Source organism: Muntiacus reevesi, chromosome 10 (genome assembly GCF_963930625.1).
Source record: "Muntiacus reevesi chromosome 10, mMunRee1.1, whole genome shotgun sequence".
In the NCBI taxonomy this organism is placed as follows: domain Eukaryota; kingdom Metazoa; phylum Chordata; class Mammalia; order Artiodactyla; family Cervidae; genus Muntiacus; species Muntiacus reevesi.
The window spans coordinates 42,327,194-42,353,362 of record NC_089258.1 but is presented as its reverse complement, the minus strand read 5'-3'; the positions used below and the strand labels follow the sequence as shown (position 1 = coordinate 42,353,362).

General features: G+C 54.0%; 1 protein-coding gene across 1 annotated transcript in view; it reads left to right on the top strand.

The window, feature by feature from the left end:
* SNTG2 (syntrophin gamma 2) overlaps positions 1-26,169 on the top strand; it is a 115,872-nt gene that overhangs the window by 89,361 nt on the left and 342 nt on the right. Inside the window, exons 12-16 of the mRNA XM_065947473.1 lie at positions 1,046-1,162; positions 7,906-7,977; positions 14,049-14,255; positions 16,893-16,985; positions 23,488-23,598. Of these exons, the coding sequence (XP_065803545.1) occupies positions 1,046-1,162; positions 7,906-7,977; positions 14,049-14,255; positions 16,893-16,985; positions 23,488-23,598 (600 nt within the window). The remainder of the gene's footprint in view (positions 1-1,045; positions 1,163-7,905; positions 7,978-14,048; positions 14,256-16,892; positions 16,986-23,487; positions 23,599-26,169) is intronic.

Below are 26,169 nucleotides of genomic sequence, written 5' to 3'. Positions count from 1 at the left end.
ACCAGTCTTTACTAAATTAGTAGTTTGAAAAGAATCTTGGTAAGATTCCTGGTGATAAATACGGTATCAAAGCAGATTTTTGAGCTCGCTAGTGACTTAAAGATCTGCAATAGTTGGAGAAGAGGGTGACAGAAGATATGATGGTTAGACGGCATCACCGATTCAATGGAATGAGTTTGTGCAAACCTCAGGAGATAGTGAAGGGCAGGGAAGCCTGGCGTGCTGCGGTCCGTGGGGTCACAAAGGGTCGGACACGATGGAGGCGACCTAGCACGTACGCATACAGTGATAGAGGAAGAGTCGCGCTTTCTTTCAAGATATTTTACGGACAAGCCCTCCTTTCCAGCCGTGGGTGTGGAACAGATACGGGGAAGCCGTGGGCCTTGTCCTCAGAGGGCGTGTGGTCTAAGGCAGATGCAGAGGGAAGTGGGATAAGAGACCCAGGGGAGACACCCCGGGTCTTGCACAGGGGCTTAGCTTATTGCTAAATCCATGCATTCAGTTCTTAAGCTGCATGACTGTGTCCATTAACTTTTTAAATTATATTCTGACTTGTGACAGTTCGCCTTGTGTGTCACTAGATAGTCAAAGCCAGTTTTGAGAATCTAATATTGTGTTATGTTCACTGTTTTTAGAAAGTTGAGCGATAAAGAAAGTCATTTCTCCCACGTGTGTTAGTGATATGTTTACTACAGAAAGGAAGAATATACTGGTTGTTTTTGCAACGTCAGAGACAGATTAGAAGTACTAATCTCTAACAGAATGTGATTAAATAACTTGCTTTTAAATATATGTGGAAGGCAGAGCTCGGATGTAGCTGAGACATCCAGCACTGGCCAAACTAAGATAACTCAGAAGCTCGTGTTCAGAGCCTGGCCCAGTGCCGCAGTCTGGACGCGGATGTCACACATTCGTGCTGTGCGCCCGGATCGGAGGGTGGCCGTGGCCGGGCCGGACTGGGGGGGTGGACGGCGTGTCGTCTGCTCCCTCCACCCTGAGCTCTGAACGAGGCCTGGTGGTTCATTCTGAAGGTTTTGCTCCGCAGGTCGTCCACATGGGCTGGGTCAGCGAGCGACTGGGAGGTGCCGGCTTGTCTCAGACCTTCCGACCCAGGTTCCTGGTGCTGAAGGGCTCATCCTTCTACGTCTTCGTCTCTCCCCCGGTAAGCAGGCCCTAGGGACTGGGAGGGACGCTGAGGAGGCCGCTCTCTAAGCGAAGACGCGTCAGGCCCAGCATTTGGAAGCGGTCGGGAGGGTGCGCGGCGGGCCGGTCTCCAGCCCCACGTCCGCTGATGGAGAGGACTCTGCTGTGGGCGCTTCTCACTCTAAGCTCATTAATCAGCCGGCCACGGTTCCCTTCTTTTCAAGCAGCCATTGAGGCGTGAGCGTGTTTTCCTGCTGAAGATACCAGCCGGCCTGGAGGTGGGGGTGCAGAGGCATGGGGGTCTCACCACCTTTCATATGGGTGAAGGAGCCACAGAACAGAAGAGCCTTCTCATCAGAAATTCCTAACTTCATGGTCAAATACTGAAACACAAAAAGACATTTTCTCTCATGTCCTCCGCATTTTATAAAAATAAACTGCCTGATTTAGTAGGGCCCACAGTAGACATTTAATGCTGGATGCTACAGTTTGCAATTTATTTTCTAATTCTCACCAGCACCACTTTCCCAAAACCGACCCAGTCTGTGTGTGCCCTGCCTCGAGGTTTATCGGTAAAAGCCGACTCACTTTCTGAGTCCGAACATCAGAGCTGCAGACAAATAGCACAACCCGATCGCTTCAGGATCTAACAGTTGAGATGCAAGTCACCTACAGTATTGTTGCTTTTCTGCCATTAAAAGTAAACGAAAGGGTGTCCTTCCCCGTAGGGCCGAATGCCCTTCTGCTGTCCGCACACAGCCCGTTTTCTTTATCCGCCCTCCACCCATCAGCGGACACTGTAATCGTGTCTGTGGCCGGGCTGCTGTGAATGGTGAGGGACATGGGGCGCAGGGCTCTCGAGACTCAGAGTTTGTTTCCTTTGGATAAATATCCAGGAGTGGGATCGCTGGATCGAACGGCAGTTCTGCTTCCGTTTCTTTGAGAAGCCTCCACGCCGTCTCCGCAGTGGCCGCGCCGTTTACATGCCTCACATCCACCCAGCACTCTCATCTCTGGCTGTGGGGTGATGGACGTGCTTATGACAAACGGGGGGTGCTGGTTTCACGTGTCTCCTCATCTTCAGACTCATCAGTTGTGTGTGGTACATCTTACGGCTTTTGGAATGTCAATCATACCTCAGTAAAGAAGTTTTAAAAATAAAAAATAGTAGAGGGAAAATCAAGTTTTACTCTCAGACATCTAAACAATCATGCATGCTTTCATCGTTAAGCAAGGTTTTCTTTAATAGGCTTTCTACTGGGGAATAATTTTAGAGGATGAAATGATTAGATAGCATCACTGACTCAATGGACATGAATGGGAGATGATAAAACACGGGTGAGCCTGGTGGGCTGCAGTCCATGGGTCGCAAAGAGTCAGACGCAACTTAGCGATTGAACAACAGCAGTTTCTGGTAGAGAAGTCGTGTCGGGGAGGAGGACTCCCTCCAAGTTCCTGAGTGCTGACTTGGTACAGAACTGGGGTCTGTGTGTTGAAACCGAAGGATTGTCAGTGGCAGAACACGGGGTACTAAACCACGGATGCCTCCAGGCTTGTCTGCCCTCAGAGCTTTTTCCTGTCCCCAGGACTCAAGCCAGGATTCCACCAGGGACCTGAGTTTTTCAAAAAACCAAGGCTGTGAATTACTAATGCTGGAGAGTTATCTACAGATTTGCATAATCGCTGAATTTTTCTCAAATGCAGTGAGGTTCTTTAACATTGTTGCTAGGAAAGTAAACCTAAGGATAACCACAGATAACCCCCATGGTCTCAGCCCAGGCCCCGTGATGTCACGGAAGGCAGTTGGGGTGTGGCTGGCAGATCCGGAATCAGAACTCCGGGGCTCTGGGCTGAGGGGCCCCCCGCTGGCCCAGGACAGTTCAGGGGAGTAGGGGAGGGCAGGATCAGCCTTCCTGCACCCACTTTGCCTGAGGGAGGGACCCCCTGCCGCAGAACAGGGGGAGAAGCCTGCCATGCCCCAGATCAGGCGCCGGAAAGTCCTCCTAATCTTTCCTTTCTTGCTAGTTAAGACCCTCAGGGTATGAGTTTTCCCCACACACAACATTCTAAGTTGTGAGAAGTGCTTTAAATGTTAATCAAATTTCCATACTTGCTCTGGGGAAAGATGATTTCATCCACTTCCCGTGGCAGTTTCAGTTTCACGGACAGAAATTCTAACCGGGGGTCACAGACTCCTCCTGGATCTCCGGCTGGACAGTGTCATTTCTGTTAACACCAGGCTCTGCTTGTTTATTTTGAAATCCCATGGCAAATTTTCTTGGCATCGATCTATGGCACAAACGTCACATCATACGAAATCGATTGCTGACCTCAGCCGCTGGGGTGTGTTTGCCTGGCGCCAGCTGCTACCACCTGAATACTGTGCTCAGAAGCCTGAGATCCGCTCAGTGCTCTGCTGTGAGCGGGGTCTGGCCGAGGGGCCGTGTGGTCTCTCTGCACCCCAGGGGCAGGGTCCCCTCCCCCTGGCCTCCCTGGAACCGGAAGCAACTTTAACGTCTGCTCCTCCCCTTTCTTAGGTGGCTTTTGGACGAAGTCCGACTCTCTGTGGCCCCATGGACTGCAGCCCGCCAGGCTCACCTGTCTTTCACCATCTCCCAGAGTTTGCTCAGACTCAAGTCTTTTGAATCGGGGTTGTAACCTTATCATCTCATCCTCTAAAATTATTCCCCAAGAAAAAGCTCATTAAAGAAAACCTTGCTTATCACTGAAAACATGCATTATTGACTAGATGTCTGACAGTAAAACTAGATTTGCCCTCTACTATTTTTTAGTTTTAAAACTTCTACGTCACAGGTAGTTTAGTAGCAGCAGGTACACCGCGTCTTTCCACAGACGCCCCCGCTCCTGACTCTGGATTCAGGGGGTACAGATGCTCAGCTGACCCCAGAGGTGAAAAGGGCAATGTGGCAAGTCTGGTCCCCTCTCCCAGCCCTGGCTGCCTCTGGACCGAGGTCAGCTGTTCCGGCCCTCACCAGTAAATTAAGGTTTGCATGAATTCAGTGCGGGGCTGGCGGCTGCTGGGAGCCGGAGGTCCGGATCCATCCTGACCCTGCCCACCATCTAGCGAAGCCACGCCACCTCCCGCAGCGGGCGTGAGTGCCCCGAGTGCGTGAATCCAGTGGGGGGCTGGTGATTGCTGGGAGCCGGAGGTCCGGATCCATCCTGACCCTGCCCACCATCTAGCGAAGCCGCGCCACCTCCCGCAGTGGGCGTGAGTGCCCGCGTGCGCCGACGTTGGAGGGTGAGACGCGTGCTGAGTGGGGCACCCGGCTGGTTCCTGGTCCCCGGGGGGAAGCTCTGAGCTCCGCTCCCCTGACCTGCCGTGAGCACCTGCTGCGTGGCCTGAGGCTCTGTTGTTAGGTGCAGCCGTGTTAAGGATGCTTACGTCTGCTTTGAGAACTGACCTTTAATCCTTCCGTAATAACCTTCTTTGTCCCTGATAACCCCCTTATTGTAAAGTGTGTTCTGTAGGAAAGGGATACCCCCTCTGCTTCCTTCTGATCAGGGGAGTCTTTTCTCCACCCCCTGCTCTCAATCCACGTGTGTCTTGGGGCCACGTCAGGCCCAGGCCGGTCCGTCTCTTTGGCTTTAAGAAGACTGGTGATGCTTCTGTCCGTTCAGGCCTGCGCTGCTGCTCACACAGGCGTGCTGACGCTCAGCCGCTTACCTGCAGAACCAGAAACACAGCAACTTTATGAACAGAAAAAAAAAATTAAACGTTGCTCCTACATAGTGGCATTATGCTAGTTTAAAGTGAAATGTTTAAATAATTTTCACAGACTATCCGAAATAATGAAAGCGTATTTTAAAATGGGGGCTGAAAAAAAAAATAAAATAAAATGAGGGCTGAAAGATTTAATGAGACAATGGAAATATTTACTCAGCAAAATGTTAGAGAAAAGGGCCTCAGGGGAAAGGAAAAGTTGTAAGTTGACGATTGGAAGCTTTGGGCTATAAACGGAATCCTTCCACTTCCCGGCTGAGGGCTCACAGACACCTCACCCACACTCTGCTCAGCGGTTTCCTCAGTTGTATGAAAAAGTCACAAATGCTAGCTGAATACCTCATAGGATCAAACAGAACACTAAGGCTTGATTTATATATTTAAAATGTGTCTGAAACTCCAGAGCATTTGCATTTAACAGATGAAATTTTACGCTTAGTACTCGGCAACTTCTCACTGTAAAAGCAATACAGAAAGTATGGCCAGTGAATATTTACACACATGTAAATCCACATATGTTCTGTCTGACCTTGCATTTTTGTATCCTGGAGCTGGAGGCAAATTGCCAGTAATGATTTCTGCTTTGCCCAAGTCTAAGGCAGCCGTGTGTGAAGCTCTTAACGCTACATTTATCTGTCTCCTGCGTGCTGACGCGGGGAGTGAGGTCGTGCCGGTGAGGGGACTGTCGATGACTCGCAGCATCTCACCAGTGTCCTGGCCCCGCTGCTGCTCTGCGTCCGCAGAGGCGTGTGCCACACGGGAGGGGCTCGGGGTCACCTGGCTTCTCCGGGCTGGGATGACAGGACAGCTCTCTCGCGGGGCGGGGTGGGGGTGGGGAGGAGAGCAAATAAATTCCTCCGGGAGAGCAGAGCCCCAGAGGCACCCGGGATGTGCCCTGGGACCCAGTCCGGTCCACCGCCCCCCTCTGCCCACGGGGCGCCGGGCATGGCCAAGGTTGACGTGGAGCCTTGTGGAGCGGGTGTCTACCACACTGTGTCAGATGTTGCCGTGAACTTTCAACAGGCCCGGAGATTCTGTGGGAACATGAAAGAGAAAGTCCTGTCATCAGGCTGGTTTCTGAGCTCCTCCGAGATGAGAGGAGGGAGACGCTGAAGGAATTGGGGGGAAGCGGGGAGAAAGGCTGGAAGGAAGGGGCAGCCTGGGGCGGGGGCGGCCGTGGCTTCCCTGGGCCCAGGTACCCACGAAAGGACACAGCCAGCGGCGAGGGTGGGGCGCCCAGGTCGTAACCGAGGGCTGGTCAACGCGGGAGAAGCTGGATTTTCCCAGCCTTCTCATGTACTTGACCTTCCTTCCTTAAAGTGAGTCGTTATTTCTGTTTGCAAATTGGGACCTGAAAAATAATGTTTCAACTGCTTGTGTTTTCAAACACCATTAGAATGTGTTAAACAGCACTTATGAAACCAATTTTACAGCATCTTACAGCGTTAACACACATTACGTGGCACCTGGCTATGAATGTGCAAGAAAAATCGGAAGTAACTTTAAGGTTGTCAAGTAGGGAAATATATCACTTAAAAAATGTTTACCTGGAAAGGAATAAATTAAGAGAAGATGTGTAAGCTGAAGGCGTATTAGACAATTATGTACCCAGTATAGAATATTATTCTTTGTCACTTCTGTGGGTACATAAGTGTTCCACAATAATATTTAAATGTTCCAGGATATTACATCTGAGCATCTACAGTTTCAACTCTGTTTCAGGTGAGACAGATAAAATGTGCTCAGATAAAATAGAACATTGTCAAGACAGAGGGCAAGGAAGAGACCTGCTTTCAGGAATTGACGAATAGACTTTGTGAGGTTTGCAGAAAAGTGAGCGGCTAGTGGAGTTCAGGTCCCGCCCCCCTCTCATCGTCCTGGCTCAGTGGGCACGTGTCCCAGCTGATGACCATCACAGGTACATCAGTGACCGCCGCCACGGGGTCCCCACACAGCTTCCAGAGGCTCTCAGGGTGGAAGCGCTTCTCTTCAAGTCCAGGGAACAAACGGTTCCACCAGAAACCGGAGCCTCTTCTCAGCCTCAGGCGCATCCCTGACGAGACATGTTCTCCTTGAAATGGTCTCTGTGGCCCAGAGGGGGAGATGCACCGCCCCCCGGGCTGAGCCGACACCTGCCAGTATCACGTGAGCCGGGCGTGGACAGGGGTCTTCCCCAGGTGCAGGGGAGAGGAGGCTGACTGTCAGCAAGAAAAATTGGATAGAAGAGACACCTCCAACCACAGGTGGTCACTGCAGACCCAAGAGAGCAGGGCCTAGCAGACAGGTCAGGACCGTAGCAGGGTGAGTGAGGAGGTGCGCACCTGGGAGACTCAGTACCCTCTGCTGCTAAGTCGCCTCAGTCGTGTCCGACTCTGTGATCCCATAGACGGCAGCCCACCAGGCTCCCCCATCACTGGGCTTCTCCAGGCAAAAACACTGGAGTGGGTTGCCATTTCCTTCTCCACAGTACCCCCAAGATTCTTAAATTTAACCCAAAGTTGGTCCTTTACTTAAGGCAAAAGCATCCAAAAAGAATTACTTAAGTGATGCCCAACTGTGTAATAGGTAAGTTCCTCCATCACCAGGTTCTAGAATCAATAATGTGTGTAAGCATATTCGAACCTCATGCCAAGACTCCAAGGGCGGGAACACACAGCTACTCGTCGGAGTCCACCGCGGCGTCTAGTCCAGTTTGCCAGCTGTCCTGCTCCTGCTTAAGGCTTAATTAAGGAAAAGACACATTGACTGACTTTATTGTTATAAATGTTTAAACTCTCAACCTGAAAACATTTATCTAATGTCATGTATACTTTAAAACCCTTTTTCCAGTTTTATTGAGGTACACTTAAGAAAAGTGTAATGCGTGTAAAGTGCACAGTGTGACCGTTTGATGTCCGTGTATCTTGTCCAGCGAGTCCCACAAGCGGGGTAATTAACACCTCCGTCACCTCACACGGCTCCCCGTATTTTGGGTGAAAACACATAAGATTCACGTGTCTATCTTATGCTTCTTACAGGTGAGCACATTGGATTGGGTCCAAGCAGAAAAAACCTATCACCTCTGTGAGGTTCTGTTTAAGGTTCACAAGGTAAGTTTAAGCATCCTTTGCACACCAGATGTGTCCATGGTAACAGCCGTCCCTTTGGGCTTGAAAAGGGAGAGAGAGATTTACCAGTGTCGAAACAGTCAGATGACATGAGCATGTACAGGTTCGTCCCGCCATCACTCATCAAAATTCCACAAAGAATGTCGGAGAGGCGCTTTCAAGTCTTCATTTTATGTAGGCTCTGCATTGTTTCCTTCTGGCCTTTTTATATTTACAACTTGTTTGTATGGCTTTCCATAAACTTAAGAGTGGAGAAGGAAATGGCAACCCACTCCAGGATTCTTTCCTGGAGAACCCCATGGACAGAGGAGCCTGGCGGGCTGCAGTCCCTGGGGCCTCACAGACAGACATGACTGAGCCAGTAAACCGCCCCCACCGTACACTTAAGAGAGCTTCCGGGGGTGCTAGTGGCACAGGACCCACCTGCTAGTGCAGGAGACGGAAGAGACGCAGGTTTGATCCCCGGGTCGGGAAGATCCCCTGGAGGAGGGCATGACAACCCACCGCAGTGTTCTTGCCTGGAGAATCCCACGGACAGAGGAGCCTGGTGGGCTGCCATCCATGGGATCGCAAAGAGTTGGACATGACTGAAGTGACTTTTCACAACATACACCTAAGACACGTATTTGGTATTGGAATGTCTCCAAAAACCATCATATTTTATATGTGAGCTTCATTAATAAACTATAGAGCCTGTTCTATTTTATCCAGCATATTTTTTCAGAAAGATTGAGAAAATGTTTAATCAGTAAATATGCTGTGAAGTAAGTGAAATCATGCAATTAGCCAAGAGGATGATTATAGCAAAAGTGTTAAACTCAATTCAGGGCAAATAATAGCAACAACAATAATAAATGCACAGCATTTGACATTTTTAAAAAGGAGACTGAAAGTTGTGGATATCCTATTAGAAGTCTTTAAATAGTGATCTTACAAAATCTCCCCCTTTCTCATGTGACTTTAATCCTTGATGTTGAACATATGAATTTAAAATTATGATATTTAATTCACCTTTCAAAAATTGAGATAAATGATTATTTTAAGAACTAGTACTTTAGAATTTTTAAATGATTTATTTTCATAATCATTCAAAATATAGCCGTTAATATATAGTCCAGAAATCAAATTTTGTGGTTGTGGTGGTGTGTTTCTGCCACACTTTCTCCTCTCCATAAATTCCTTTTTCTAGTTCTTAAAGTTATGTGTCTGTATTTCACACTCACCATGAAAGAGATGAGAAAACTGAATCCATCAGACTTGATTGCAGTTGTGACTGAAATTATAAACAGCCCCCACGTAGTGGGCAGTGAAAGCCCTGCTCAGCAGTGAGGCACCTCCGGTGTGAATGTCCCCTCCCCACATGAGAACATCCCGTCTGCATTGCTCAGTGCAACTAGTCACTCACCTGTTTGCAGAGGCCCTTGATACCGGGCCTTCCCTTTGTGAGCGCCGGTCCTGGAGCTCTGCTGGCTGCTCCGTCTCCCTCCTGAGTGAGTCCTGCCCCCACTCCCCCCAGGAGGGAGTCCTCATCGTGTTCGTCTTCCCCGTGAGGCTCTGAGGCACAGACTAGGGAGTAACTTCCAGAGGCCGCTCTGGAGGGGGGGGCCCAGGCTCCCTTGGCCTGAAGCGGAGCTGAATCCTGTTTTACTTTACGTACACGATTCTTTCTTCCCTCTGCAGATGGAAGCACACGCACTAACCCTCACGTCACTTTTTGCTCTGCAGTGTAACTTGCGGATCTTCAACATACACAAAGAGGTGATCCCTCTTCAATACCACTGACTAGTATTTAATTCCATGAATATATCATATTTTATTTCACCAAGCCCTTATCAAGGAATATTTCATTTGTTCCCTTTTCTGAAATTACAAACAATGTAATAAATCATTTTACATGTGTGCAAGTATAACCAAGAAAAATGTATAGAGGCAGAATTTCTGGGGCAAAGAATGTGGGCTGTTTGCATTCTGACAACCAACAAGGACATATTGGGTAGCACAGGGAACTCTGCTTCATAATCTATGACAACCTGAATGGAAAAATGATCTGAAAAATATTAGATACATGTATAAATCAACCTTGAATGTTCCTTGGAAGGACTGGTGCTGAAGTTGAAGCTCCAATACTTTGGCCATCTGATGTGAAGAGCTAACTCATTGAGAAAGACCCTGATGCTGGGGAAGACTGAAGCTAAAAGGAGAAAGGGGAGGCAAAGGATGAGGTGGTTAGGTAGCATAGCCAGCTCAGTAGACATGAATTTGAGCAAACTCCAGGAAATAGTGGAGGACAGGGAAGCCTGGAGGGCTACAGTCCATGAGGTCACAAACAGTCGGACACAACTTTGCAACTGAGCGCCCACACACTTACGTATGACGGCGTCACTGCTGTGTGCCTGGGACTCATGCAGCATTGTAAATCGCCCTTGTGTGTGTGTGTGTGTGTATGTGTGAGTGGTGTGTGTCTGTGTCTGTGTGTGTGTGACTGTGTGTGTGCCTGGGACTAATGCAGCATTGTGAATCGCCCTGTGTGTGTGTGTGTGTGTGCCTGGAACTAATGCAGCATTGTGAATCGCCCTGTGTGTGTGTGTGTGTGTGTGCCTGGGACTAATGCAGCATTGTGAATCGCCGTGTGTGTGGTGTGTGTCTGTGTGTGTGTTTTTGGTGTGTCTGTGTTTGTGTCTGTGTGTGTGTATCTGTGTGTGTGTGTGTGCGTGTGTGTGGTGTGTGTGTCTGTGTGTGTCTGTGTGTGTGGTGTGTCTGTGTGTGTGTGTCTGTGTCTGTGTGTGTGTATCTGTGTGTCTGTGTGTGTGCCTTCTCAGTGTACCTGACTGTCTTGCGACCCCGTGGACTGTAGCCAGCCAGGCTCCTCTGTCCATGGACTTTCCAGGCAAAAGTACCAGAGTGGGCTGCCATTTCCTCCTCCAGGGGGTCTTCCCAACCCAGGGATGGAACCCACATCTCCTCCGTTAGCAGGGGACTTCTTTACCACTGAGCCTATTCGTTACCACCTTTACCACTGAAGCCCTAAATCCACCTTACTCCAATAATAAAACATTTTTAAACAGAAATAAGAAAAGAAATGCAAGTGAAAATCATGAAGTGATATGTTTGCCGCCTAGAGTGTCAGAGATGGGAAAGTTGGTACCGATGGGAGGAAGGATCTATCAAAATGTGAGCAGCCCTTCGCCCTGGAAGTCCCACCTGTGAGTGCTGGTTTGTCTCACTTGTCGGCAGCGCTGGCCTTGCAGGAAGCGCTCTAGCTTCCCTCTGGGACCTGTTCTCCACCTGCCGCTCACTGGACCTATGTGAATAATGGCAATATGACTCCTCAGGTCCTGTTGGAAGAACCGTCCCCATCCAAGTTGGACAAGGACGATGTTCAGTGCGGGCAGAGACTGACCTCAGCTCCCCTGGAACAAGGGCGGAGGCCCCTGGGCTGGGTGAGGAGGCGAGCGTGGGCCAGGTGGGCCCCGCCTGCAGCCCCTGACCCCCCGCCCCCCGCCAGAAGGAGAGGACCTCTCTGGTGTCTCCGTGGGTGGAGATAGTTTTGCAGTTTGGTTGGACCCCTCGGAGGGAGAGTCCCACGTGCAGAGCTTGGAGGTCAGGGTGACGTCCTGGGCCTTCATCCTCCAGGGGCGTGGGGGGCTCCGTAGAGCTGGCGGCGGCTTTAATAAGATCTCCACCTCCAAGGGGCAGAGAGAGGACTCAGAAGGCTCTCTGAGGGTGGCAGGCCCGGGGAGGTGGCGGGCAGCCGGCACGGGGCCTCGGCAGCTGTTGAGGCCGTGGGAGAGGAGTGGGGGCCTCGTTACTCAGTCTCCACAGCAGCTCGGGGAACTTAGGTTTGAAGTCGCTCCCAGTCTTTGGTCATAATGAGACACTGCAGTTCTCATTATCTCAAGGGGCCCGGGAGGTTCCTGGGGCGGAGCTGTGCGTGTCAGCAACCTCACTCACTTCTCAGCATCAGTGTCGGCATTCTTCGTGGGGCACAACAGAGTTAGTTTCAGGAAGTAGTCACACCTGCGAAACCCCTAAGCATCCTTCCCAGGGATTTCTTGGGTTGGGCAAAGGCTGTTTTTAATGCTTCTCTTTGTTCTTGCACATAGAGCTGAGGTTTGTCCCTGCAGATGAAGACTCACACGCGCTTGACTGCTCCATCAGACGAGCTCAGGCCAGAACTGACTCTACACGAGAAAGTCACAGGAGCCAGATAGCTGTGCCCATGGGAATATACAGTGATGTTTTTAAATGAGTGAAAGTTGGATGAATCGTTAAAAAACCATTGAGAAATAAAGTTTCAACGTGATCGTGTATTTTAAGTACTCCATTAAAACCACATTACACACTTATAGAATTATGTGTACAAAGAGGCATGAAAGAAAGAAAGTGAAGTCACTCAGTCGTGTCCGACTCTTTGCGACCCATGGACTGTATGTAGCCCACCAGGCTCCTCCGTCCATGGAATTTTTCAGGCAAGAGTACTGGAATGGGTTGCCATTTCCTTCTCCAGGGGATCTTCCCCACCCAGGGATCGAACCTGGGTGTCCCTCATTGCAGGCAGACGCTTTACCCTCTGAGCCACCAGTGATCTGGAATCTGGATACATTGCCTGGAGGGACTATAAAAACAAATTAGATGACAAAAGGCAGTCATAATGGACTTATCTGTCTTTTAAATTTCCTATATTGCTGGTATCATATTTTCAAATAAATAGAAGCAGGAAAGACCCAGGTAATTTTTTAAGGCGGTCAGACATACTTCACTTTACATGATGAATGTACTAATTTTCCAGATTATCTTCAAATTGGGATCACAGATTAATTTTTCTTTTGACAATTGTTTGGTATTTTTCACATTTACACAATCCAAACAAGGGCTTTGCACAAATGCAACATCCAGCTCAAACAATAAAATGACCGTAGCACAAATAGAAGTGCTGCAGAAACAAAAGACAGAAGTTAAAAGTGGCGTTGATGCCATAGCGACCCCACGGACTGTCGTCCACCAGGCTTCTCCGTCCATGGGATTTCCCAGGCGAGAATACTGGAGTGGCTTGCCATTTCCTTCTCCAGTCAGGTAATTTTTTAAAACAGTCTTTGCGTTTTGTTTTCCGAAGACTGAACGTTAGCTGGTCTCTCTTCACTGGGTCTGGGGCAGGGGCGCCTCGGGGTGGGTGGATGGAAGCATGATGCTGGCGTGTGTGGTCGCTGATGCACTCAGGATCCCGTTCGCTGCATGTTAGACGTGCAAGCTCAGTCTGTGCCCCCTCAACCCTGCCTGACGGCCGGCGTGCTCGGTGTAAGCAGAACGTGAGCCACGTGGTGAGGATGCAGGAGCTGCAGCCTCATTCCCGACATCCCTTAATTAGCCCAAGACTTGCGGTTCAAGTGAGAGGGAGACTCAGGGAGAAGTAAAATCTCAAGGTCAACAGCTGACAATTGGCCGGGAAGGTCCCAAGTGCTGTCTGTCTGGCACCAAAGCCTGTTTTTATTCTATTGACATGCACAGCCCCCTAAACCACACCCAGCATAGGAAAGAACACGGCCGCAGTTTCCCCCCCACAAACACTCGATAAGAGTCCTTTCTTCTTTGGTGGGCGGTCCTGACACTCAAGGTTGGTAGCCGTGGACAGTTTCTGAGAAGTCAGGTCCATGACCGAAGGCTTGCTCTTCCTGGCTCATGACCTGATGTCCTATTTCCTGTGTGGTTTCTGGGTGTCCCCGTCTGAGACCACGGCGGGGGGCGCAGCTGGGGAGCCTCATTGAATTCAGCGTTTGCTGGCTTGGGGATAAACTTCAGCACAAACACTTCATAACTTTCATATTTGTCCTGGAAGCTAAACGTAGAAACAGACTATGGTCGCTGATAATGTGGGTGAAAGGCGCTTCCAGCGCGTAGGGAGGGGGACACAGCTGACGCACGAAGTTACCTTACAGGCTCGTCTCCGCCGCAGCGGTGTCGGGGGGCTTCTGCTGCGGGGGGTCCCTGTGGAGCACGTCCCGGGCGGGTCCCAGGGGCCATCCCCCTCTAACCGGCGTCACCCCCGTCCGTTTCAGCTCTGGCTCCCAGACGACTGCTGGGCGCAAGCCAGCCTCTCCCTGGGACTCCAGAATCCCGACAGCGGGGACCACGGGCCCTTCTGCTTCAGCGTCCTCGTGGGCCACGGCGGGCGCCACGTGTTCGGTGTGGAGCTGGGCAACGAGCTGGCCGCCTGGGAGCTGTCCTTCCAGAGAGCCACCTTCCGAGCCGTGCAGAGGACAGGGGTAAGTGGCCCGCTCGTCTCTGAGCGACCAAAATCAGAGCGGACGTGGCGGTCGTTCCGGGAAGCACACATCTGCAGAAGCCAGGAGGACTCTGCCCAGGGCCCCGGGTCCAGCGCGTCGGGAGCCACTGTGGAAGGTCATGGAGGGAAGCGAGGTGGGGAGTTTTCATCTCGTTCAGCCCAGCGTTTCTGTCCAGCGTGAGGTAGGGGCCTGGATGCCAGCCAAGGGAAGCCCCCCACTGAGGGCACGGCTGGGTCCCTGGAGTCTGCTCATCACCCATGTTCACTGAGGCGTCACTGGACGCTTGGCATTTCTTCAGGCACTTGAGGCCCTTCCTCAAACTCACTGACCCAGTAAGGAGCATAACGCAGCTCGAGTGCTTGGGTTGTTTCTCCCTCCTTGGTACAGAAGGTAAATCCCACAGATCGAGCTGTGTGTGGATGGAGCAGTCCCCTCCTGAGACCTTATGATGTGAAAAATAATAACCTTGAAGTTGCTCCAGAACTCTCTTAAACTGTCCTCATTTTAAAATTCTTTTTTCTGTTCAGCGTGGATGATTCCCACTGCTCTGTCATTCAGCGTCCTGCTCTGCTCCTGTGTAACATCTAGTCTACTCTTGATTCCTCCTAGTGTATTTGTAATTTTTCAGCTCTCTTTTTTTTCATCTTTATATTTTCTGACTCTGTTAGACTTCTTACTGTGTTCATTCTCCTCCCCAAGTTCTCTCAGCATCTTTCGGGTCATTACCTTGAACTCTGTTAGGTAGATTTCTTATCTGCACTTTGCTTGGTTCTTCTTGGGTTCATCATACCCCGTCACTGGGGAAACGTTCCTTCATTCCCTCATTTTGCCTACTTCTCTGCGTCTCTGTATCCCAGGTGAGCCAGTTACTTTTCCCAATCTTGGAGACGCCCCGAGTCTCCAGCGGCACACAGCCCCCTGGACACCGGAGCTGTGTGCTCCAGCAGGGCCCCATGTGCGTGTATGGGTGCCTTTGTGCAGACAGGGCTGACTGCGGTGGGCACACAGCTGGACCGCTGGTCCCTGGCCCCCCCGGCTGCCAGGCCCCGTCCATATGGAGGTCGCTAGATGCTGGCGGTGAGGCTGCGTCCTGATGCAGCTAGCCGTGCAGTGTGAGGGGCCCAGGGCTGGTCCAGCTGGTGGCGCTGGGTCCTTTGGTGGGGCCGTGCTGGGGCTGGCCTTCTGGTGGCTGGGCCCAAGTCCCCTCGTGATCGACTGCTCAGTCTGGGGTCCCAGGGCTGGTGGGGGAGCTGAGCCCACACTCACAGACTCTGGGGAGGACCCCACAATGGCCCTCGTCAGCCCCTGTGTCCCTGCACCAGAATCTGCTTCCACATGGGCGCTGCACCATCCACACCCCCGGGGTGGCTTCCAGCTGCCCCCAGCCTCCCTGGAGATGCTCCAGGGTCAGCAGGTGGGCCTGACCCCGACTTCCTCCCAGTTATCAACTCTGCCTCAGAGGGAGCAGGTCAGCATGTCCCCGGCTGGCACAGCGCCCTCACACAGGGGGTCCTGCCCCGGGCCCCTGGGAGCATCGTCTTCCAGGAGCTGTTTCCCCACAAGGGCAGAAGCTTGCCTGGGTAAACTTACCTTATCTTTTCATGGGGTGCGTCCTCCTCAGCAAGTCGGCTCAAGTATCCCTCGGTGTTGACCCAATTCCCCAACGGTGTTATGTAAGGATACAGGAAATGTAGCCCGGAACTGTCGCGACTAGAGGAACTGTCTCCTGAAACAGAACGAGGGAAGGCACAGTCCCCCCAGGGACTGGAGGGCTCACCCTTGGCTCCTGCCACGTGAGTCTGGCGCGCCTGGCATCACCATCACTGTGCCAAGATCCGTGCGCTTAGCTGAGAATTTGACAGAATAGCAGCCACGGGAGCACCGGCCATGCCTCTGGTGCTCACACTCAGCCGGCACTGCTAGGCGCTGTGTGCACCGATCGCCTGATCCTTGCAAACCCAGAGCCTGTCGGGGTCGCCCCGCCCGCCCCCACCGCAGTCTCCCTCCCGCGGCCCCGGGCGCGGAGCTTGCTGGAGTGTCTGCTGCTTCGGTCCTTTGCTCTTGTTCTGGGTCAGACCCCTCCTAACGTCTCCCGAGAGCAGCCGGGTCTCGTGTCTGGGGACGCACTTGCAGGCTGGGCTGCCCCAAGGCAGCTTGTAGGAGCAAAGCGTGCACGCTCATTCGTGTGACGGGGATGGTGCTGGGTGGCATCACGGGGAGTTATGATCTGGGGTTAGGGTGTTTCTGGAGGACGCCGCCGGGCTCCGCTCTGCTGAGACCGGCACCTCTGCTGACTCTGCGCCTGCCGGTGGGCCAGCGCGGGAGGCACCGCGTGAGAGCGTCGCCCAGGGACCTCCGTGCGCTTTGGTTTTCTAAAAGCAGGTTCTGATGGGGGAGAATAGTGTAAGTAAGTGTAAGTGTCCATCGCTCAGTCGTGCCCGACCCTTGGCGACCCCACGGACTGCAGCCCACCAGGCTCCTCTGTCCCTGAGATTTTCCAGGCAAGGATACTGGAGTGGGCTACCATTTCCTCCTCCAGAGGATATTGTAGCTAACCAGTTGAGATTAAGCACCATTTTAAAAAGATGTTTTCTCACAATCGATCTTTTTTTCTAGTCCAAAACGTACCCATGCAGCTGGCAAGGAGCCACGCTGTGCTTCACAGTGGACTTCGCTCTCGGCTTCACCTGTTTCGACAGCAAGACCAAGGTAGGCGCCGCGCAGGCAGGGGCGGTGCGGGTGGGCGGAGCGCGCGCTACATTCAGGGCTGCCGCGCCGTCCGCCTCTGCGCACCCCCGCCCTAACAGCCTGTCCTCTGCGCCGGCTCCTTCGTGGTGGCCCGCTCCGGAGAACTCAGGGTCCCAGCACCTTACCGGTCCAGAGCCGGCGGGGCCGACAGCGCATCAGCGTACCGGAGCGATTCAGCGTGGCCTTAACGTCCGTGCCCAACAAATAGCAAGGACTTCTCTTTAAGGGCCGTCGTGGAGCCTTTAAGTGATAAGCGGGGAGTTTTGCATGGTCTTGTCTGTACTGTTTTAGCAGTCATTTATGATTCTATGTAGATAATAATTCTGTAGGTGGTTCCTAGAAAGTTACCGCTGCTGAGCTTTTCCTCTTCATAGTCGAATCTGACCCAACACCAAGTAATGTTCTCAGAGCAGTTTGGGTCTTGCTTATTTTGTGGGAAATCTGGCAAAACCACGGTATCAGGTTCCTCTGTCTCCTCTGGACACAGGCCCTTACGGTCCCAGGTTCCTGGTAGGACAGCTGGGTGTGGGCAGATTTAAAAGTGGTTGAGATTTGGACTGTTTTCGTGAAATCTTAGAGGCTGAAATCACAGCCGTCTTTCGCAGCCCTCTGAGGACAAGGCCAGGTGGGAGGTGGGAGCTGCCTGGGAGATGGGCTCCTGAGAGCTCCCCCCAATCTCATCACTGCCCCGGGCCTCCTGGCTGGGCGATGTGCTGGGGGTGGGAGCTGCCTGGAGGGGGCGCCTGAGTGCTCCCCCCGATCTCATCACTGCCCCGGGCCTCCTGGCTAGACAATGTGCTGGGGGTGTGAGCCGCCTGGGAGATGGGCTCCTGAGAGCTCCCCCCGATCTCATCACTGCCCCGGGCCTCCTGGCTAGACGATGTGCTGGCGGTGGGAGCCGCCTGGGAGTTGGGCGCCTGAGAGCTCCCCCCGATCTCATCACTGCCCCGGGCCTCCTGGCTGGACGATGTGCTGGGGGTGGGAGCTGCCTGGGAGGGGGCGCCTGAGAGCTGCCCCCCGATCTCATCACTGCCCCGGCCCTCCTGGCTAGACGATGTGCTGGGGGTGGGAGCTGCCTGGAGGGGGCGCCTTAGTGCTCCCCCCGATCTCATCGCTGCCCCGGGCCTCCTGGCTGGACGATGTGCTGGGGGTGTGAGCCGCCTGGGAGATTGGCGCCTGAGAGCTCCCCCCGATCTCATCACTGCCCCGACCTTCCTGGCTAGACGATGTGCTGGGGGTGGGAGCTGCCTGGGAGGGGGCGCCTGAGTGCTCCCCCCGATCTCATCACTGCCCCGGCCCTCTTGGCTAGACGATGTGCTGGGGGTGGAAGCTGCCTGGAGGGGGCGGCTTAGTGCTCCCCCCCCCCCCCCCGATCTCATCACTGCCCCGGGCCTCCTGGCTGGACGATGTGCTGGGGGTGTGAGCCGCCTGGGAGATGGGCTTCTGAGAGCTCCCCCCGATCTCATCACTGCCCCGACCTTCCTGGCTGGACGATGTGCTGGGGGTGGGAGCTGCCTGGGAGGGGGCGCCTGAGAGCTGCCCCCCGAGTCTCATCACTGCCCCAGCCCTCCTGGCCGAGGTGCTGCTGCTGTGGCTGGTTTCTCTGGCTCATCGCAACGGACCAGCAGCCCTTCCAGAACCTGCTACCGTAGCAGTGATGGAAGAGGTTTCTGAATGTCCTCGTTCTGGGTGGGTCCAGTGATTCCCACCCGAAAGGGCCTTGGTGCCCTAGTTGGGGGGCAGGGGAGCCTGGACCCCGCTTCCCCATCATGGAAATGGACGTGCTGGAGTCGCTGTCCCCTGAGACCCCTGGGATCCCGAGTTCCCCAACACTGAGGAGGAGCATACATGGTGGCACTCGGCTATGAGATGCAGAGACCATTTGGCTACAAGATCCAACACGAAAGGAAGGTGCGCAGGGGCCTCAAGGCCGGTGCAGCATGAACAGACGGCCAAGGGCAGAGGGAACAAGAGTGTCTCTGCAGTCCTCCCCACCTCCCAGCCTCTCGACCTTTGTGATCCTCAGAGAAAAATATGCTCATTATTTCAAAATAACTGCCTTTAATACAGTGCAGCTTATAGCTTGCTGAAAAATTACTGTTCTCTATTCAGGTTTTTTCTGGGAGGGTAAAGATTTGTTATCATAAAGGGCCTATAACTACCTTCTTTAAAGGCTTTCCTCATAGTTCAGTTGGTAAAGAATCTGCCTGCAATGCAGGAGACCCTGGTTCAATTCCTGGGTCAGAGAGATCCACTAGAGAAGAGACAGGCTACCCACTCCAGTATTCTTGGGCTTCCCTGGTGGCTTGGCTGGTAAAACATCCGCCTGCAATATGGGAGACCTGGGTTCAATCTCTGGGTTGGGAAGATCCCTGGAGAAGGGAAAGGCTACGCACTCCAGTATTCTGGCCTAGAGAATTCCAGGGACTGTACATAGTCCATGGGGTCACAAAGAGTTGGACACAACTGATTGACTTTTACTTACCTTTTATAAAAGAAAGTCATGAAGTCTTTATTTGCAACAGCCTTTTTTTTTTTCATTAAAAGAGTAAGCATTTATAGAATACACATCATCTCTATAGTACCTTAGCTAATAGTAAGCAGTCTGTGCAGTAGTATTCAAAGGTAATATCATCCATATTATTCAGCTGGGTTCAAGAGAAGCCAGCACTGGGTGATTTGAACTTCGTCTTGTTGGAGGGGTAGGATCTGTTTTACCTGCACTGTCAGTCATGTCTCACACACTGTAACCGAGGCTGGGCCTTGGAGAGGGTTAAGTTTTACAGGCAGAAAAGGGAGTGAAGCTCTGATGATGCTTTTAGATGTAAGGACAACCCGGAAGAAAGCAGACGGAGTGGAGAGGGATCCGGGAAGAGACCCTGGGGCCTGGACTCTTGGGCATCCAGACGGGCTACTGTGAGCTTGAAGGGGGGGCCCCTGGGACATCTGGTGGCGGAGGGGTCAGTCCCGTCGGCCCAGAAAGAGGGTGGAGCTCCTAAGTCACCACGTACTCAGTGACAGAGGTAACCCAGCAGGCATCTGTGCACAGTTAACCCAGCAGGCATCCGCGCGCACGGGTGACCCAGCAGGCATCAGTGACACGGGTGACCCAGCAGGCGTCAGTGACACGGGTGACCCAGCGGGCGTCAGTGACACGGGTGACCCAGAGGGCGTCAGTGACACGGGTGACCCAGCGAGCGTCAGTGACACGGGTGACCCAGCGGGCATCTGTGCACAGTTAACCCAGCGGGCATCCGCGCGCACGGGTGACCCAGCAGGCATCAGTGACACGGGTGACCCAGCAGGCATCAGTGTACAGAGGTGACCCAGCAGGCGTCAGTGACACGGGTGACCCAGCAGGCGTCAGTGACACGGGTGACCCAGCAGGCGTCAGTGACACGGGTGACTCAGCAGGCGTCAGTGTAGACAGGTGACCCAGCAGGCGTCAGTGACACAGGTGACCCAGCAGGCGTCAGTGACACGGGTGACCCAGCAGGCGTCAGTGTACAGAGGTGACCCAGCAGGCGTCAGTGACACGGGTGACCCAGCAGGCGTCAGTGACACAGGTGACCCAGCAGGCGTCAGTGACACGGGTGACCCAGCAGGCATCAGTGTACAGAGGTGACCCAGCAGGCGTCAGTGACACGGGTGACCCAGCAGGCGTCAGTGTACACAGGTGACCCAGCAGGCGTCAGTGACACGGGTGACCCAGCAGGCGTCCACGTGCACGGGTGACCCAGCAGGCATCAGGTGACGCAGCAGGCATCAGTGTACACGGGTGACCCAGCAGGTGTCAGTGCACACGGGCGACCCAGCAGGCATCAGTGACAAGGGTGACCCAGCAGGCGTCAGTGACACGGGTGACCCAACAGGCGTCCACGTGCACGGGTGACCCAGCGGGCGTCAGTGACACGGGCGACCCAGCGGGCGTCAGTGCACACGGGCGACCCAGCGGGCGTCAGTGCACACGGGCGACCCAGCGGGCGTCAGTGACACGGGCGACCCAGCGGGCGTCAGTGCACACGGGCGACCCAGCGGGCGTCAGTGACACGGGCGACCCAGCGGGCGTCAGTGCACACGGGTGACCCAGCGGGCGTCAGTGACACGGGTGACCCAGCGGGCGTCCACGTGCACGGGTGACCCAGCGGGCGTCAGTGACACGGGCGACCCAGCGGGCGTCAGTGCACACGGGCGACCCAGCGGGCGTCAGTGCACACGGGCGACCCAGCGGGCGTCAGTGACACGGGTGACCCAGCGGGCGTCAGTGACACGGGTGACCCAGCGGGCGTCAGTGACACGGGTGACCCAGCGGGCGTCAGTGTGCACGGGTGACCCAGCAGGCATCAGTGCGCACGGGTGACCCAACAGGCATCCACGTGCACGGGTGACCCAGCGGGCGTCAGTGACACGGGTGACCCAGTGGGCGTCAGTGACACAGGTGACCCAGCAGGCGTCAGTGTACACAGGTGACCCAGCAGGCGTCAGTGACACGGGTGACCCAGCAGGCGTCAGTGACACGGGCGACCCAGCAGGCGTCAGTGCACACGGGCGACCCAGCAGGCGTCAGTGCACACGGGCGACCCAGCAGGCGTCAGTGACACGGGTGACCCAGCAGGCATCAGTGTACACAGGTGACGCAGCAGGCATCAGTGACAAGGGTGACCCAGCAGGCGTCCGCGCACATGGGTGACCCAGCAGGCATCTGTGCACAGTTAACCCAGCAGGCGTCCACGCACACGGGTGACCCAGCAGGCGTCAGTGACACGGGTGACCCAGCAGGCGTCAGTGACACGGGTGACCCAGCAGGCGTCAGTGACACGGGTGACCCAGCAGGCGTCAGTGTAGACAGGTGACCCAGCAGGCGTCAGTGACACAGGTGACCCAGCGGGCATCTGTGCACAGTTGACCCAGTGGGCATCCGCGCGCACGGGTGACCCAGCAGGCATCAGTGACACAGGTGACCCAGCGGGCGTCAGTGACACGGGTGACCCAGTGGGCGTCAGTGACACGGGTGACCCAGCAGGCGTCAGTGACACGGGTGACCCAGCGGGCATCTGTGCACAGTTAACCCAGCGGGCATCCGCGCGCACGGGTGACCCAGCAGGCGTCAGTGACACGGGTGACCCAGCAGGCGTCAGTGACACGGGTGACCCAGCAGGCGTCAGTGTAGACAGGTGACCCAGCAGGCGTCAGTGACACGGGTGACCCAGCAGGCGTCAGTGACACGGGTGACCCAGCAGGCGTCAGTGTACAGAGGTGACCCAGCAGGCGTCAGTGACACGGGTGACCCAGCAGGCGTCAGTGTAGACAGGTGACCCAGCAGGCGTCAGTGACACGGGTGACCCAGCAGGCGTCAGTGACACGGGTGACCCAGCAGGCGTCAGTGACACGGGTGACCCAGCAGGCATCAGTGTACAGAGGTGACCCAGCAGGCGTCAGTGACACGGGTGACCCAGCAGGCGTCAGTGACACGGGTGACCCAGCAGGCGTCAGTGACACGGGTGACCCAGCAGGCGTCAGTGTAGACAGGTGACCCAGCAGGCGTCAGTGACACAGGTGACCCAGCAGGCGTCAGAGACACAGGTGACCCAGCAGGCGTCAGTGTACACAGGTGACCCAGCAGGCGTCAGTGTAGACAGGTGACCCAACAGGCGTCAGTGACACGGGTGACCCAGCAGGCATCAGTGTACAGAGGTGACCCAGCAGGCGTCAGTGACACGGGTGACCCAGCAGGCGTCAGTGACACGGGTGACCCAGCAGGCGTCAGTGACACGGGTGACCCAGCAGGCGTCAGTGTAGACAGGTGACCCAGCAGGCGTCAGTGACACAGGTGACCCAGCAGGCGTCAGAGACACAGGTGACCCAGCAGGCGTCAGTGTACACAGGTGACCCAGCAGGCGTCAGTGTAGACAGGTGACCCAACAGGCGTCAGTGACACGGGTGACCCAGCAGGCGTCAGTGTAGACAGGTGACCCAGCAGGCGTCAGTGACACGGGTGACCCAGCAGGCGTCAGTGACACGGGTGACCCAGCAGGCATCAGTGTACAGAGGTGACCCAGCAGGCGTCAGTGACACGGGTGACCCAGCAGGCGTCAGTGACACGGGTGACCCAGCAGGCGTCAGTGTACACGGGTGACCCAGCAGGTGTCAGTGACACGGGTGACCTAGCAGGCGTCAGTGACACGGGTGACCCAGCAGGCGTCAGTGTACATGGGTGACCCAGCAGGCATCAGTGACACAGGTGACCCAGCAGGCGTCAGTGTGCATGGGTGACCTAGCAGGCATCCATGCACATGGGTGACCCAGCAGGCATCCGTGCACACGGGTGACCCAGCAGGCGTCAGTGTGTACGGGTGACCCAGCGGCATCTGCATTTACTGAGGTTATTTAATAGCACTGACTGATGTTAACTGAATAAACGCGCTCCTTTATCTAAAGCACCAAGGACCACCTTCCTTTACAGGGTGTGCTCTGGAGGTTTAAGTTCTCCCAGCTGAAGGGGTCTTCTGACGACGGGAAAGCTCGGGTGAAGCTGCTGTTTCAGAGTCTGGACACCAAGCAGATCGAGACGAAGGTAGGGACTCATCCATGATGCAACCTCGCCTGAGTGAGCCGGGTGTCCAGGGCTGGGCCTGCTGTTCTCCTGGCCTGTGGAATCACCAGAATGCAAGTGTGAACCCTCCTCAGAGTCAGCCAGGGTGTCATGGGAACCCAGGGTGTGTCTCCTGTTAGAGGCTTTAATATCCTGAAACTGTAGTCATTGAAACCCATTACTTGATTCCATCGAAAAGCACAAGTTTCTTAGTAACTATTAGCAGGAAATCAATGTTTAAACATACAGGGGAAGTCAATATTTAAGGGACAAGTTGTACAAACTGCATTATGTGATGACTTGTCTGTGACATTGAGGACACACTGCTCTGTAAATTCAAAGGATCTGGACATAACTTACAAGTTATGTGGAGACAGGGGAGGTGCACCCACCCGCATCCAGGTCAGAGCCCAGAATCATCCGGCCTGGGGACCCCAGCCCCGGCCACCCTGAGGCTGGGTGGAAGAGACCCGGAGCTGGCCGGGCGCTGCACGCTCCTGTCTCCACCGCCTCTGGTGCTGGACGCAGGCTGCTGAGGGTGTGCGGGGGACCCCTGCTGCCTCCACCCGGCCGCGCAGGCCTGGCCCACGTTGCCACAGCTGCCCACACGGGGAGCCACTCCGGGAATTTTCTGAACTCTGCCAGCTCGTCGTCAGAGCGGCTCGGAGCACAGCCCCGCCCGGGTCACAGAGCCCCCGAGTGGAAGCCTGACCCCTGGCGGGCCCGTCTCCACCCCACACGTGTGAGCCTTCGTATTATGAGAACCGGAAAGTGGTTGTGCCCTGATCTGAGTTCCCTGAGAACAAGACACAGGAAACTTCTGTGCATGGTTGTTCCTGCTGAGTGTCACTTTTAATTGTATTTGTTTGGGGCATTTTCAGAGGAAAATTATAGAGCATATTCATTTACTCTAGGTATTCACACATTTATTTAACAGTCATCTCTTGCAAGTATAGCTTTGTTCAACCTCCATGTTGAATTCTTTGGGAAGGACAGTGGTTAAGGCTTCCTTTGAAATACAGTTTTTATTCACTGTGGACAGTGACTGTAGTCTTGAAATTAAAAGGTGCTTGCTCCTTGGAAGAAAAGCTGTGTCAAACCTAGATATCATATTGAAAAGCAAAGACATCACTTTGTCAACCAAGTCTGTGTAATCAAAGCTGTGGTTTGTCCAGTAGTCCTATACAAATATGAGATTTGAACCATAAGAAGGTTGAGCGCCAAAAAATTGGCACTTCTGAACTGTGTTGGAGAAGACTCTTGAGAGTCCCTTGGTCTGCAGGGAGATCCAACCAGTCCATTAAGGGAGACCAGTCCTGGGTGTTCATTGGAAGGACTGATGCTGAAGCCGAAACTCCAATACTTTGGCCACTTGGTGCGAAGAGTTGACTCATTGGAAAACACCCTGATGCTGGGAGGGATTGGGGGCAGGAGGAGAAGGGGACGACAGAGGATGAGATGGCTGGATGGCATCACTGACTCAATGGACATGTGTTTGAGTAAACTCTGGGAGTTGGTGATGGACAGGGAGGCCTGGTGTGCTGTGGGGTCTCAAAGAGTCAGATAGGACTGAGCGACTGAATAACAACAGAATGTGAAGTGCTACAGCTGAGTGGGAACGCTTATCTTAAATGACAATAGACTTGAGAATCCCCCCTAAGGCATCGGGCCGTTGGATTACACTCAGGGAAAGCGAAGAGCCCAGGACGGCCGCCGCTCATCAGAAGTCTCAGGACAATTTCTGACAAATATCTGCCTTCTGTGCAGTAAGAGGGGAACACGGGCTCCGTGAAGGAGTGTGATTTCCACTGGAGGAGGTTCACAGAGGCCGTGCAGGCGACATTCACACTCATGCGTTTATTGAAAGTGTCACCCTTGTGAGAGACGCGGCGTTCCCGAGAGTGAGGCTCGTGAGAGAAGGAGTGTTTCCTCAAGTTCAGGGACCTCGTTCTTTGTTGTCTGACAGCTCAGTGCAGACCCACTCGGCTTCCTGAGAGTTTTGCCTAATTAAGGAAAAGATCAAGGTACTAAAACATTCAGAGGTTGGGAATTAGATCAAGCTGCACATCATATTTAAACTCAGTATTTCAGCCACAGTGAAATGTTAAAGGAGTTTAATAAAAATCTAGGTCCTTAGGATAAATGAATTGCAGGGGGAGACTACCAGGCTGGCAGAGTTAGAGTAGGGGCTGAACCTGATGCTCATGCGGGGAGCTGCCTGACCTGCAGAAGCAGCAGACACACATACGCCCGCGCATGCACATGCATGCATGTGCATAGATGCATGCAACACAGTGCACGTGTGCACGCAGGCACAATATACACAGACACGTGCGCACATGTAGAGGGGCACATTTGTGCACATATGTTCACACACGTGCTGGTGAAGCCAGATTCCTTCTCCTAAATTGTGACGGTGAGCCCTGCTGTGTGACATCCGGGCAGGGGCCGCCGTGAGCTCCTGCAGGCTTTGTGGAGGCTGAGGACCCAGCACAGATGAACTCAGGGTTCCACACAGAGCACCTGCGCGCCAACCCACGTTAGTCACCAGAA